The sequence below is a fragment of the Dendrobates tinctorius genome, unplaced genomic scaffold, assembly GCF_039654945.1.
Source record: "Dendrobates tinctorius isolate UK_male_01 unplaced genomic scaffold, ASM3965494v1 ptg000035l, whole genome shotgun sequence".
Classification (NCBI taxonomy): Eukaryota; Metazoa; Chordata; class Amphibia; order Anura; family Dendrobatidae; genus Dendrobates; species Dendrobates tinctorius.
In genome coordinates this window covers 70,469,213-70,483,088 of record NW_027361703.1, presented here as the reverse complement: position 1 = coordinate 70,483,088, position 13,876 = coordinate 70,469,213, and the positions used below count along the sequence as shown (strand labels likewise).

Genomic DNA, 13,876 nt, shown 5'->3' with positions numbered 1-13,876 from the left:
CCGTACCCGCTTCTCCTGTGTCCCTAGCCTGCCTGCCTTTCCTGTGTTCTAGCCGTGCCCGCCTGTCCTGTGTCCCGTCCGTGCCTCCTGAGTTTCAGTTCTGTCCTACCGTACTACTCCTCCTTGTTCACTAGTTCCTCTGCTGATCTGCCTCGCACACTCCACTCCATCACTCCATGCTCTCTCTGTCCTGTGGAGGGGCTTCCAGCTTCCCTAAAGAGACGCCCCTCTTGGTACCGGCTATCGTGTTACTCAAGCACCGGGCCTGCTCCTAACGATCCCTGTATAGGGGTCGGCTCCACCTAGTCCACTCGTTCGGGGGTCCTCGGTGCCATGATCCAGAGGGTCCACTGTCGGAGGTTTGCCTCGCCAAGCCGTAACAGTGTAATACATTTCAAGACCTTAGATCCACGGTGTTCTGGAGCACACAATAGCAGAACCATGCTGTTCTAGAGTTGAGAACAGGACACCAAAGCAGAGACCTTCTTTGCTGCTGCAACATGACCCTCACCAACATATCTCAGCCAACGATCACATTATGGGCAATGGAGAGAAAGAGAGCAGAACTGTGTGAAAAAGTGTTTGCCCCCTTCCTGATTCCATATTCTTTCGCATGTTTGTCACACCTGTTTCAGATCATCAAACAAATTAAAATATTAGACAAAGGTAACACAAGTAAACACAAAATGCAGTTTTTAGTATCTTTATTAAGGGAAAAAGAAATCCAAACCACAGGGCCCTTTGTGAAAAAGTGATTGCCTCCTAAACCTAATAACTGTTTGGGCCACCTTTAGCAGCAACAACTACAATCAAGCATTTGTGATAACTGGAAATGAGTCAACAACATTCTGGAGGAATTTTGGCCCACTTATCTTTGCAGAATTGTTGTAATTCAGCCACACTGGAGGGTTTCCAAGTATGATTCGCCTTTTTAAGGTCATGCCACAGCAGATCAATTGAATTAAGGTCAGGACTTTCACTAAGCCACCCTCAAGTCTTAATTTTGTTTTTTTAAGCCATTTAGAGGTGGACTTGCTGGTGTGCTATAGATCATTGTCCAGCTGCACAACCGAAGTGCCCTTCATGAACAGATGGCTGGACATTCTCCTTCAGGAATTTTTGGTACACAGTAAAATTAATAGCTGAATGTACAACAGCAAGTCTTCCAGGTCCTGAAGCAGAAAAACAGCCTCAGACCATCACACTACCACCTCCATATTTTACTGTTGGTATGATGTTCCTTTTCTGAAATGCTGTGTTACTTCTATGCCAAATGTAATGGGACACAGACCTTGCAAAAATTTCAAACTTTGTCTTTTCAGTCCACAAAGTATTATCCCAAAAGTGTTGGGGATCATCAAAATCTTTTCTGGCAAAACTGAGACAAGCCTTTATGTTCTTATTGCTCAGCAGTGGTTTTCTTATGTTGCTTGGTGAAGTCAAAGAAGTATCATTTCTCCTTGCGGAGAATGACATGCTAGCATGTCGAGGTGAGGAGACTTAAAGCCGCAATGCTCCTCTGGGAAATATGCTAATTATGCAAATTGTCTCTTCAGAGAGGAAGAGGACTAGAACTCTAGTGCCACCTATTGGAGGTAGCAATCCTAAAAGTCAATGTTGAACCTTTAACGAGCCTAGTTACTTGACTTAGGATAAAAGCCAAACCAGATCTCCCACTTTGCACTGATGAGGGGCAGTACCCCGAAACACAGTGTCTGCATATGGAGATTCTGGCTTGGTTTTTATCCTAAGTCATGTAACTAGGCTCGTTAAAGGGTCAACATTGACTTTTAGGATTGCTACCTCCAATAGGTGGCACTAGAGTTCTAGTCCTCTTCCTCTCTGAAGAGACAATTTGCATAATTGGTGAAGTCATGAACACTGACCTTCTTAACTGTGGCAAGTGAAGCCTGCAGTTTTTTGGATGTTGTTGTGGGGTCTTGAATGAGTCGTCGCTGCGCTATTGGGGTAATTTTGGTAGGTTGGCCACACCTGGGAAGGTTCACAACTGTTACTTGTTTTTGCCATCTTTGAATAATGACTCTCACTGTGGTTTGCTGAAGTCCCAAAGCTTTAGAAATGACGGTTAGATCTCAATTACTTTGTTTCTCATTTGTTCCAGAATTTCTTTGGATCAAGGCATGATGTCTGGCTTTTGAGTCGCTTCTGGTCTACTTCACTTTGTTAAAGAGGTACTATTTAAATGATTTCTTGATTGAGAAGAGGTGTAGCCATAGTCAGGTCTGGGTGTGGCTAGTGAATTTGAATTCAGCTTCCCAAACATGTGATAAACCACAGTTAATTTAGGTTTTAGGGAGTTGGGAGGGGCAATCACATTTTGGCACAGGGCCCTGTAGGTTTGGATTTCTTATTCCCTTAATAATAAAGACTTTCAATTAAAAACTGCATTTTGTGTTTACTTGTGTTACCTTTGTCTAATATTTAAATTTGTTTGTAATCTGAAACAGTTAATAGGTGACAAACATGCAATAGAATAGGAAATCAGGACAGGGGCAAACACTTTTTTTACACAGCTGTATCTCAGAAAACTGCAAATCACTGTATTGCATGTGGCAATCCTTGCTGGATCCCCTTCACAAACTACCAAACTGTAGGGTGACAGAAGCATAGCAGCTGACCAATATGAAAGAATAAAAGTCTGTTATAAGAGGTTATCAATCTCTACAAGGCCATATAAAACTAAATTGCACATTTTTTTTTAAAGTAGCTTCATATTGATAAGATGGTAAAGGTAAATAATTGTAAAATGCACTGAAATTTCAGCCTATTTTTGGGGAATAAAGCTCATCTCATAGTCAGTAAAATGTGGTAATTCACAGAAATCTCACAGCCTATTACAGTCATAAGGCAAAGTGTAGTACAGATCTCTATTCCAGGTACCTGGGAGTGATAAGGGTGCTGTGCACAGGGCTATAGCTGTTTTTACGTTGTCCACCTTCTTACTTATACAGGTCTCCCGCAGTACAATATAGCTGTCATTAGATCACCCACACTCATAATAATAATAATGATATGATTATGTGCATCTGTCCCAATGAGCACAGCTGATACATAAGCTACAGAACACAGGAGTGTTAACCTGTTGTGTCTGTGCAAATGATGAGAGCGAGCCTTAAAATATTTCAAGATTTTTTGCTAGTCATATAAGGTCATGTGCCCATGATACAGAAATAGCAGCGTTTTGGATAAAGTGTATTTTTGCTGAGTCGAAAACGCTGTGTTGTACTGAATGCAGATAAATCCGCAAGTGTTCACTGAACCATGCGGATTAACAACATTCAATACATTCTATTGAGTACATTTCTGTCGCGGAGACTAGTATCTCCACAAGAGATATTTACATGCTACAGTCCTAAAAGACGCGCTGCATGTCAGTCTCAGGGTGATCCAAAAGTGCACATACACGCACGCATAGTGGACAGGGGATTTCTAGAAATCCCATCCACTATGCTGTAACATCTGGCCACTGCGGTTTTGACGCTGCATAAATACGCAGAATCAAAACTGTAGCAATTCCTAATCATGGGCACGTACCCTAAGAGACCTTAAAAAATTGTACTAAAACAGGTTTGTAATAAAGATTTGATGTCAATAATATGTCACTTTCTATTGGAACATTGTCTTTGAAGCATTATATATCCTGACATTGCTTTTGTCTATTATGTTTCTCATGTTTAAATAACTGCTGGAAAAAAATATTTTAGAAAATAGAATAAAAAATTTACATTCAGAGAAAGAAAACAATGGATTGACCAAGAGCTTGTGCTTTTTAATGTATTTTGAATTAGAAAAAAAGTAAAATATCCCTGTCGGAAAAACAAAAATAATTATTAATTCTTATTATTTTGTTTTTACAGAGCCACTCTTATCCATTGGTTTGTCCATGCTGCCAATTTAATTAACAGGTCATACAGAAAGATAGGCTTACCAATCGAAAACTGTAACACGGATGCTGTGGTTGTATTCAGGCTGGTCGATGTCTGCAAAAAACAAGGGAAAAGACATTTAATTTGCATGCAGCTCATTTATTATTATAACATATAAATACTATAAATTGCAGTTTATAGGCCATAAACATTAGATGAATTTCAAACAAACTTGATCATTTTATTCAAGACTTTGACCATTAAATGTAAAAAGGGGTGTGCCAACACTATCCTCAATGGAAACACTATTCTCGGCCATGTTATATTTTAACATTCCTGACCTTTTAGTTATTACATGAGATAAGGCACCTCCAAAAGTGTCTGGTATTGGCTTACTCACCTATCTACATTGAGAACACATGCTTCATTATGATAGTGTCTGTAAAGCACTACGAAATATGATGGCGCTATGTAAGTAACAAATAAATAACGCCAAGCGTGCATGAGTATAGTAACGTCAGAAGAAATAGCTGTCTACCGAACAAGCTATCTGAAATGTATGGCTACCTTTATATGCTTCAGATCTGAGTCAAGAGTATGAAGCCAAGCATTTCTGTTGCCTCAATATGACTGGGACATACTTTAAGTACAACATACTTGAAGTAAGAAGTAGAGTTGAGCGAAACGGGTCGAAAAAATTCAAAAGTCGCCGACTTTTGGCAAAGTCGGGTTTCATGAAACGAAACCCGACCCTAGGATGAGGTCGGCCACGAGGTCGGCGACTTACGCGCCAAAGTCGCGTTTCAAAAGTTTGTTTTGCGCTCTTTTTCAGCCAATCAGGATCCACGGACACTGTGGGCAACGTGATGACCTAGGCACGGGTCACCACCATCTTTCAGAAGGGCATGCAAGTGATTGGCTTGCTTTGGTGGGCGTCACAGGGGGTATAAAAGGGCGTGCACGCCGACCGCCATCTTACTTCTTCCGATCTTAGTATAGGGAGAGATTGCTGCTGATTCTGTAGGGAGAGCGTTAGGCAGGGAAGAAGACAAAAGAACTGCTTCTGCTGCTAGCGATTTGGCCTGCACAACACACAAGTCACTGTGTGTGCAGTGCAAGGGGAGGCTATATTGTGGTGTATCAGTGGTGTTGGTTGTTGGGCTGCCTTCTAAGGCTTCCTGACACGCTGGCATTGCTGTTTACCCACTGCTCCGCAAACTGCTTTTTTAAAAGCAATCCAATCTCCCTTATCCTCTAGTCACTTTGGTCACAGCTGTGCCATCGAGCGTGTCACATAGCGCTCAGATATCAGTGGGCCTCACACAATCCACAAGTGTCCAGTGTCCAAAAGTGTACGCAGAGATTCAAAATCTCCATTATCCTCTCGTCACTTTGGTCACAGGCAGCTGTGCCATCGAGCGTGTCACATAGCGCTCAGATATCAGTGGGCCTCACACAATCTACAAGTGTCCAGTGTCCAAAAGTGTACGCAGAGATTCAAAATCTCCATTATCCTCTCGTCACTTTGGTCACAGGCAGCTGTGCCATCGAGCGTGTCACATAGCGCTCAGATATCAGTGGGCCTCACACAATCCACAAGTGTCCAGTGTCCAAAAGTGTACGCAGAGATTCAAAATCTCCATTATCCTCTCGTCACTTTGGTCACAGGCAGCAGTGCCATCGAGCGTGTCACATAGCGCTCAGATATCAGTGGGCCTCACACAATCTACAAGTGTCCAGTGTCCAAAAGTGTACGCAGAGATTCAAAATCTCCATTATCCTCTCGTCACTTTGGTCACAGGCAGCTGTGCCATCGAGCGTGTCACATAGCGCTCAGATATCAGTGGGCCTCACACAATCTACAAGTGTCCAGTGTCCAAAAGTGTACGCAGAGATTCAAAATCTCCATTATCCTCTCGTCACTTTGGTCACAGGCAGCTGTGCCATCGAGCGTGTCACATAGCGCTCAGATATCAGTGGGCCTCACACAATCCACAAGTGTCCAGTGTCCAAAAGTGTACGCAGAGATTCAAAATCTCCATTATCCTCTCGTCACTTTGGTCACAGGCAGCTGTGCCATCGAGCGTGTCACATAGCGCTCAGATATCAGTGGGCCTCACACAATCCACAAGTGTCCAGTGTCCAAAAGTGTACGCAGAGATTCAAAATCTCCATTATCCTCTCGTCACTTTGGTCACAGGCAGCTGTGCCATCGAGCGTGTCACATAGCGCTCAGATATCAGTGGGCCTCACACAATCCACAAGTGTCCAGTGTCCAAAAGTGTAAGCAGAGATTCAAAATCTCCATTATCCTCTCGTCACTTTGGTCACAGGCAGCTGTGCCATCGAGCGTGTCACATAGCGCTCAGATATCAGTGGGCCTCACACAATCCACAAGTGTCCAGTGTCCAAAAGTGTACGCAGAGATTCAAAATCTCCATTATCCTCTCGTCACTTTGGTCACAGGCAGCTGTGCCATCGAACGTGTCACATAGCGCTCAGATATCAGTGGGCCTCACACAATCCACAAGTGTCCAGTGTCCAAAAGTGTACGCAGAGATTCAAAATCTCCATTATCCTCTCGTCACTTTGGTCACAGGCAGCTGTGCCATCGAGCGTGTCACATAGCGCTCAGATATCAGTGGGCCTCACACAATCTACAAGTGTCCAGTGTCCAAAAGTGTACGCAGAGATTCAAAATCTCCATTATCCTCTCGTCACTTTGGTCACAGGCAGCTGTGCCATCGAGCGTGTCACATAGCGCTCAGATATCAGTGGGCCTCACACAATCCACAAGTGTCCAGTGTCCAAAAGTGTACGCAGAGATTCAAAATCTCCATTATCCTCTCGTCACTTTGGTGACAGGCAGCTGTGCCATCGAGCGTGTCACATAGCGCTCAGATATCAGTGGGCCTCACACAATCCACAAGTGTCCAGTGTCCAAAAGTGTACGCAGAGATTCAAAATCTCCATTATCCTCTCGTCACTTTGGTCACAGGCAGCTGTGCCATCGAGCGTGTCACATAGCGCTCAGATATCAGTGGGCCTCACACAATCCACAAATGTCCAGTGTCCAAAAGTGTACGCAGAGATTCAAAATCTCCATTATCCTCTCGTCACTTTGGTCACAGGCAGCTGTGCCATCGAGCGTGTCACATAGCGCTCAGATATCAGTGGGCCTCACACAATCCACAAGTGTCCAGTGTCCAAAAGTGTACGCAGAGATTCAAAATCTCCATTATCCTCTCGTCACTTTGGTCACAGGCAGCTGTGCCATCGAGCGTGTCACATAGCGCTCAGATATCAGTGGGCCTCACACAATCCACAAGTGTCCAGTGTCCAAAAGTGTACGCAGAGATTCAAAATCTCCATTATCCTCTCGTCACTTTGGTCACAGGCAGCTGTGCCATCGAGCGTGTCACATAGCGCTCAGATATCAGTGGGCCTCACACAATCCACAAGTGTCCAGTGTCCAAAAGTGTACGCAGAGATTCAAAATCTCCATTATCCTCTCGTCACTTTGGTCACAGGCAGCTGTGCCATCGAGCGTGTCACATAGCGCTCAGATATCAGTGGGCCTCACACAATCCACAAGTGTCCAGTGTCCAAAAGTGTACGCAGAGATTCAAAATCTCCATTATCCTCTCGTCACTTTGGTCACAGGCAGCTGTGCCATCGAGCGTGTCACATAGCGCTCAGATATCAGTGGGCCTCACACAATCCACAAGTGTCCAGTGTCCAAAAGTGTACGCAGAGATTCAAAATCTCCATTATCCTCTCGTCACTTTGGTCACAGGCAGCTGTGCCATCGAGCGTGTCACATAGCGCTCAGATATCAGTGGGCCTCACACAATCCACAAGTGTCCAGTGTCCAAAAGTGTACGCAGAGATTCAAAATCTCCATTATCCTCTCGTCACTTTGGTCACAGGCAGCTGTGCCATCGAGCGTGTCACATAGCGCTCAGATATCAGTGGGCCTCACACAATCCACAAGTGTCCAGTGTCCAAAAGTGTACGCAGAGATTCAAAATCTCCATTATCCTCTCGTCACTTTGGTCACAGGCAGCTGTGCCATCGAGCGTGTCACATAGCGCTCAGATATCTGTGGGCCTCACACAATCCACAAGTGTCCAGTGTCCAAAAGTGTACGCAGAGATTCAAAATCTCCATTATCCTCTCGTCACCTTGGTCACAGGCAGCTGTGCCATCGAGCGTGTCACATAGCGCTCAGATATCAGTGGGCCTCACACAATCTACAAGTGTCCAGTGTCCAAAAGTGTACGCAGAGATTCAAAATCTCCAATATCCTCTCGTCACTTTGGTCACAGGCAGCTGTGCCATCGAGCATGTCACATAGCGCTCAGATATCAGTGGGCCTCACACAATCCACAAGTGTCCAGTGTCCAAAAGTGTACGCAGAGATTCAAAATCTCCATTATCCTCTCGTCACTTTGGTCACAGGCAGCTGTGCCATCGAGCGTGTCACATAGCGCTCAGATATCAGTGGGCCTCACACAATCCACAAGTGTCCAGTGTCCAAAAGTGTACGCAGAGATTCAAAATCTCCATTATCCTCTCGTCACTTTGGTCACAGGCAACTGTGCCATCGAGCGTGTCACATAGCGCTCAGATATCAGTGGGCCTCACACAATCCAAAAGTGTCCACTGTCCACAAGTGTGTGCAGAAATTCTAAATCTCCCCTGTCCTATAGACACCTTTTACCTTGTTTTACATTACTATATAGTTTGTTGGATTTTGTCTACATTTCTACCAAAAATGAGGAAGGCTGGTGGAAGAGGCCGTGGAATTGGGCGGGGGGTTGGCAGCTGGTAATGATGGTGTTGGTGGTGGATCTGATGGTAGTGGCAAGAGCAAAATAGGACCGAATGCAGGAGGTGCTGACCCTGCGTCATCGTCTGGCTACATAAGGCCTCGAACGCTTAGTTTTCTAGGAGTTGGCAAACCGCTTTTAAAGGCAGAGCATCAGGAAAAAGTTTTGTCTTACATTGCTGACTCAGCCTCCAGCTCTATCGCCTCCTCTTCTTCAGTTGTAAAAAGTAAAAGCACTGAGTCGTCATTGGAGGCTCATGTTCATGAACCACACCTTTCCTTGTGTCCTTCACCCCAACCAAGATTGAAGGATGACGCAGGCCATACTACTGATTACTCCATGGAGCTGTTTTCACATACCATGCCTGGATTATCAAGTGAAATGGTGAATTACCCAGGCCAAGATGAATCTGACATGGAGTGCACTGATGCACAGCCGCTGATGGATGATTCTGCTGGTACATTCACTCAGAGCACTACATTGTCCTCGCAGTGTACAGAGCCAGATTTTGACCCTGATGAGACTCAGGTGCCCCTTCCCGCACACTATACCACCATACACGGTGACACAGAGAAAGGTGCACATGACATAGAAGAGGAGATGATGGATGACCCAGTTGTTGACCCAGATTGGCATCCATTGGGGGAAGAGGGTGCTGCTTCCAATAGCTCAGATGAGGAGCATCCACAGCAGACATCGACATCGCAACAGCTGTTATCTGGCAGGCCCGGAGCACTCCAAAGACAGGTTCCAAACATCAAAAGAGTTGCTGGACAGCTTGTCCAGAGGGTCAAAAGATCACAGCGTGCTAGGCCGCAAAATGTCTGCCAAAGTAGGAAGAGTGCAGTGTGGCACTTTTTTGAACAAAATCCTCATGATCAGGCCAAGGTTATCTGTAAGAAGTGCGCAAAGACCTTTAGCCGAGGGAAAAATCTGAAAAATTTGAATACCAGTTGCATGCTTAGACATTTAACCAGCATGCACTTGCAAGCGTGGACACAACACCAAACCTCAAGTGCCACATGTGCAACTGATCACAACGAAGGTAGTCAGCAACGCTACATTGTTTCCCCCACTGTAAGCCCACCGGTTAGCACAGCAGCAAATGTTGAGGTGTCGTTGCAAGGCCACAGCAGTCAGGGAATCCCACTGTTATATCAACGAAAGACTGATTCTAGGCCATCAGAAAGAACACCAACTCCATCACCATCATCAACCCTCTCTCAGTCCGCCCTGTCCACCGCTACTTCCACCATATGCAGCTCTCAAGTCCAGCTCACCCTCCCAGACACTATGAGTAGGTCAAGAAAGTACTCAGTCTCTCATCCGCGTACACTGGGTTTGAACGCCCACATTGCCAAACTAATCTCGTTTGAGATGATGCCCTTTCGGTTGGTGGAAAGCACAGCTTTCCGGGAACTCATGGCCTATGCAGTACCACGCTATGACCTACCCAGTCGCCACTTCTTCTCTCGCAAAGCCATCCCAGCCCTCCACCATCATGTGAAAGACCGCATTGTCCATGCACTCAAGCAGTCAGTGAGCGGAAAGGTGCACCTCACAACTGATGCATGGTCCAGTCGGCATGGCCAGGGCCGTTACGTGTCCATCACTGCGCACTGGGTTAATGTGGTGGATGCAGGGTCCACAGGGGACAGCGGTGGTGGGACAGTGCTGCCTAGCCCACGGTATAGGAAACAGTTGGCTGTAGGCGTTCGACCCTCCTCCTCCTCCTCCTCCAGAAGCGAAAGCTCGTCCACAGAGCGCAGTCGTACGAGCACTCCATCTGCAGCTGCCACTGTTGCACACGATGTGTCCCCCTATCGAGCAGCTAGTGGAAAGCGTCAGCAGGCTGTGTTGCAGATGATGTGTTTGGGCGACAGACACACCGCCGAGGTGCTGGCCGAGTACTTGAAGCGACAAACTGAGTCATGGCTGGGCAGTGTACATCTTGAGGCAGGCAAGGTAGTTAGTGATAACGGCCGTAATTTTGTGGCAGCCATAGCCCTTTCAAAACTCATCCACATACCTTGCTTGGCTCACACACTGAACCTGGTGGTGCAGTGCTTCCTCAAAAATTATCCGGAGTTAACAGCCCTGCTCCAGAAGGTGCGAAGACTGTGCGCGCACATCCGCCGGTCGCCTGTACACTCCGTTCGTATGCAGAAGCTGCGGCGATTGCTCCACCTTCCCAATCACCGCCTCATTATCGACATTGCAACAAGGTGGAACTCCACCCTGCACATGGTGGAGCGGCTGTGCGAGCAGAGGCAGGCCATAATGCATTTGTGGGAGGATACACGGCCAGGCACTTTGAGAGCAGACATGGAGTTGACAGGCGTGCAGTGGTCGAAGCTGAAAGACCTTTGTAAAGTCCTTCAGTGTTTTGAGGAATGCACACGGCTGGTAAGCGCAGACGACGCCATCCTAAGCATGAGCATCCCACTTATGCGTCTGCTCATGCAAACTTTGACGCACCTTAAGGAGCAGGCGTCTGCAGCCAATGTTGATGAGGAGGAAGAGGAGGAGGGAATCCTTGATGACATTCAGCCATTGTCTGCTCAGGGACCTCTCCTGGACGAAGTGGAGGAAGAAGAGGAGGAGGAGGATGATGGGGATGATTACTTAGGGGAGGAGGATGCATCTCGTGGGGCAAGTGAAAATGTTGGCGTGGCAAGGTCTGGTACAGGGTTTGTGCGTGACTGGAGGGATGTGGATTTGCCAGAAAGTGCTCCTCCACCCAGCACTCGCAGTGCATCATTGACACCGGGAACATTGGCCCACATGTCAGATTATGCCTTGCGGATCCTAAAAAGGGACCCCCGCATTGCCAAAATGATGAACGATGACGACTACTGGTTGGCCAGCATCCTGGATCCACGCTATAAAGGCAAATTACAAAACATCATGCCACAGGAGAACCTTGACCTAATATTGGCTAATAAACAAGCAACTCTGGTAAATCGGTTGCTTGAGGCATTCCCAGCACACAGCAGCGGTGATGGTTCTCACACGAGCCGTACGGGCCGGGGGCAGCTTGGCAGAGGTGTTCGTGGTGCACACAGCAGAAGTGGCGTTGGAGACAGGGGTTTCATGACAATGTTGTGGACTGATTTTTCAAATACCGCTCACACAACTGGTAATACTGCATCGATGGAAAGTGACAGGAGACAGCAGTTGTCAACTATGGTTACAAACTACTTTTCCTCCCATATCGATGTTCTCCCACACAGGTCATTCCCCTTTGACTATTGGTCCGCTAAACTGGACACCTGGCCTGAATTGGCCCAATATGCCTTACAGGAGCTCGCTTGCCCAGCTGCAAGTGTGCTATCGGAAAGAGTCTTCAGTGCAGCTGGATCAATCCTTACAGAAAAAAGGACCCGTCTGTCAACCCAAAATGTGGATGATCTAACCTTCATTAAAATGAACCACGCATGGGTTTCCAAGGATTTTGTCCCACCTTCCCCTGATGACACATAGGGTGACAGAAAAATGGCTTGCTTTGGTCCACCTCTTCCTGGTACTTCACCTATTTCGCCTTTTGCATCAGCTGAATGTCCAACATCAACATATGCCACTTTCTAAAACTCCCTAACTGTGCTGCCTCCCCCCCCATGGCCGGGGTCACCACCTACCGCACGACACCGTGCGAGTGCCGTTGCCCTGGACAGGTGGGTAGGCCGACTCTTGGGCGCGGGCACTGGCACAGGGTCCCTCATAGTGCAATCAAGTGTCTCTGACGGCGGTGGTGCACACCCGCCGTCAGACACACCGCTGTACTATGAGGGGCCCAGTGCCAGTACCGACGCCCACGAGTGGGCCCCCCTTGCTTGGGCAGGGCCCCAGCATTTGCAATCTTTACCTCTCCCTGCTCCTCCTCTGTGTAATCTGGGCCGTCAAATCCATACTGTGCCTGACACCGTCTGAGCCTGCCTCCTGAGACATATATTTTGAATGTGTACGCTATCCATACATGTTATCCGGGGATACGGTACCCTTTCTAACCTTTGTGCAATGACGTGCAATCCATACTGGGCCTAACACCGTCTGAGCCTGCCTCATGCTGTATAGACATATATTTTGAATGTGTACACTATCCATACATGTTATCCGGGGATACGGTACCCTTTCTAACCTTTGTGCAATGACATGCAATCCATACTGGGCCTAACACCGTCTGAGCCTGCCTCATGCTGTATAGACATATATTTTGAATGTGTACGCTATCCATACATGTTATCCGGGGATACGGTACCCTTTCTAACCTTTGTGCAATGACGTGCAATCCATACTGGGCCTAACACCGTCTGAGCCTGCCTCATGCTGTATAGACATATATTTTGAATGTGTACGCTATCCATACATGTTATCCGGGGATACGGTACCCTTTCTAACCTTTGTGCAATGACGTGCAATCCATACTGGGCCTAACACCGTCTGAGCCTGCCTCATGCTGTATAGACATATATTTTGAATGTGTACGCTATCCATACATGTTATCCGGGGATACGGTACCCTTTCTAACCTTTGTGCAATGATGTGCAATCCATACTGGGCCTAACACCGTCTGAGCCTGCCTCATGCTGTATAGACATATATTTTGAATGTGTACGCTATCCATACATGTTATCCGGGGATACGGTACCCTTTCTAACCTTTGTGCAATGACGTGCAATCCATACTGGGCCTAACACCGTCTGAGCCTGCCTCATGCTGTATAGACATATATTTTGAATGTGTACGCTATCCATACATGTTATCCGGGGATACGGTACCCTTTCTAACCTTTGTGCAATGACGTGCAATCCATACTGGGCCTAACACCATCTGAGCCTGCCTCATGCTGTATAGACATATATTTTGAATGTGTACGCTATCCATACATGTTATCCGGGGATACGGTACCCTTTCTAACCTTTGTGCAATGACGTGCAATCCATACTGGGCCTACCACCGTCTGAGCCTGCCTCATGCTGTATAGACATATATTTTGAATGTGTACGCTATCCATACATGTTATCCGGGGATACGGTACCCTTTCTAACCTTTGTGCAATGACGTGCAATCCATACTGGGCCTAACACCGTCTGAGCCTGCCTCATGCTGTATAGACATATATTTTGAATGTGTACGCTATCCATACATGTTATCCGG

At 46.7% G+C, this 13,876-nt stretch overlaps 1 protein-coding gene across 3 annotated transcripts in view; it reads right to left on the bottom strand.

Annotated features, from left to right (window-relative positions):
• Positions 1–13,876, bottom strand: part of RELN (reelin) — a 1,162,997-nt gene that overhangs the window by 565,033 nt on the left and 584,088 nt on the right. For all 3 annotated transcript variants that reach the window (XM_073573631.1, XM_073573629.1, XM_073573630.1), the window contains exon 8: positions 3,950–4,001. In XM_073573631.1, coding sequence (XP_073429732.1) covers positions 3,950–4,001 — 52 coding nt within the window. The remainder of the gene's footprint in view (positions 1–3,949; positions 4,002–13,876) is intronic.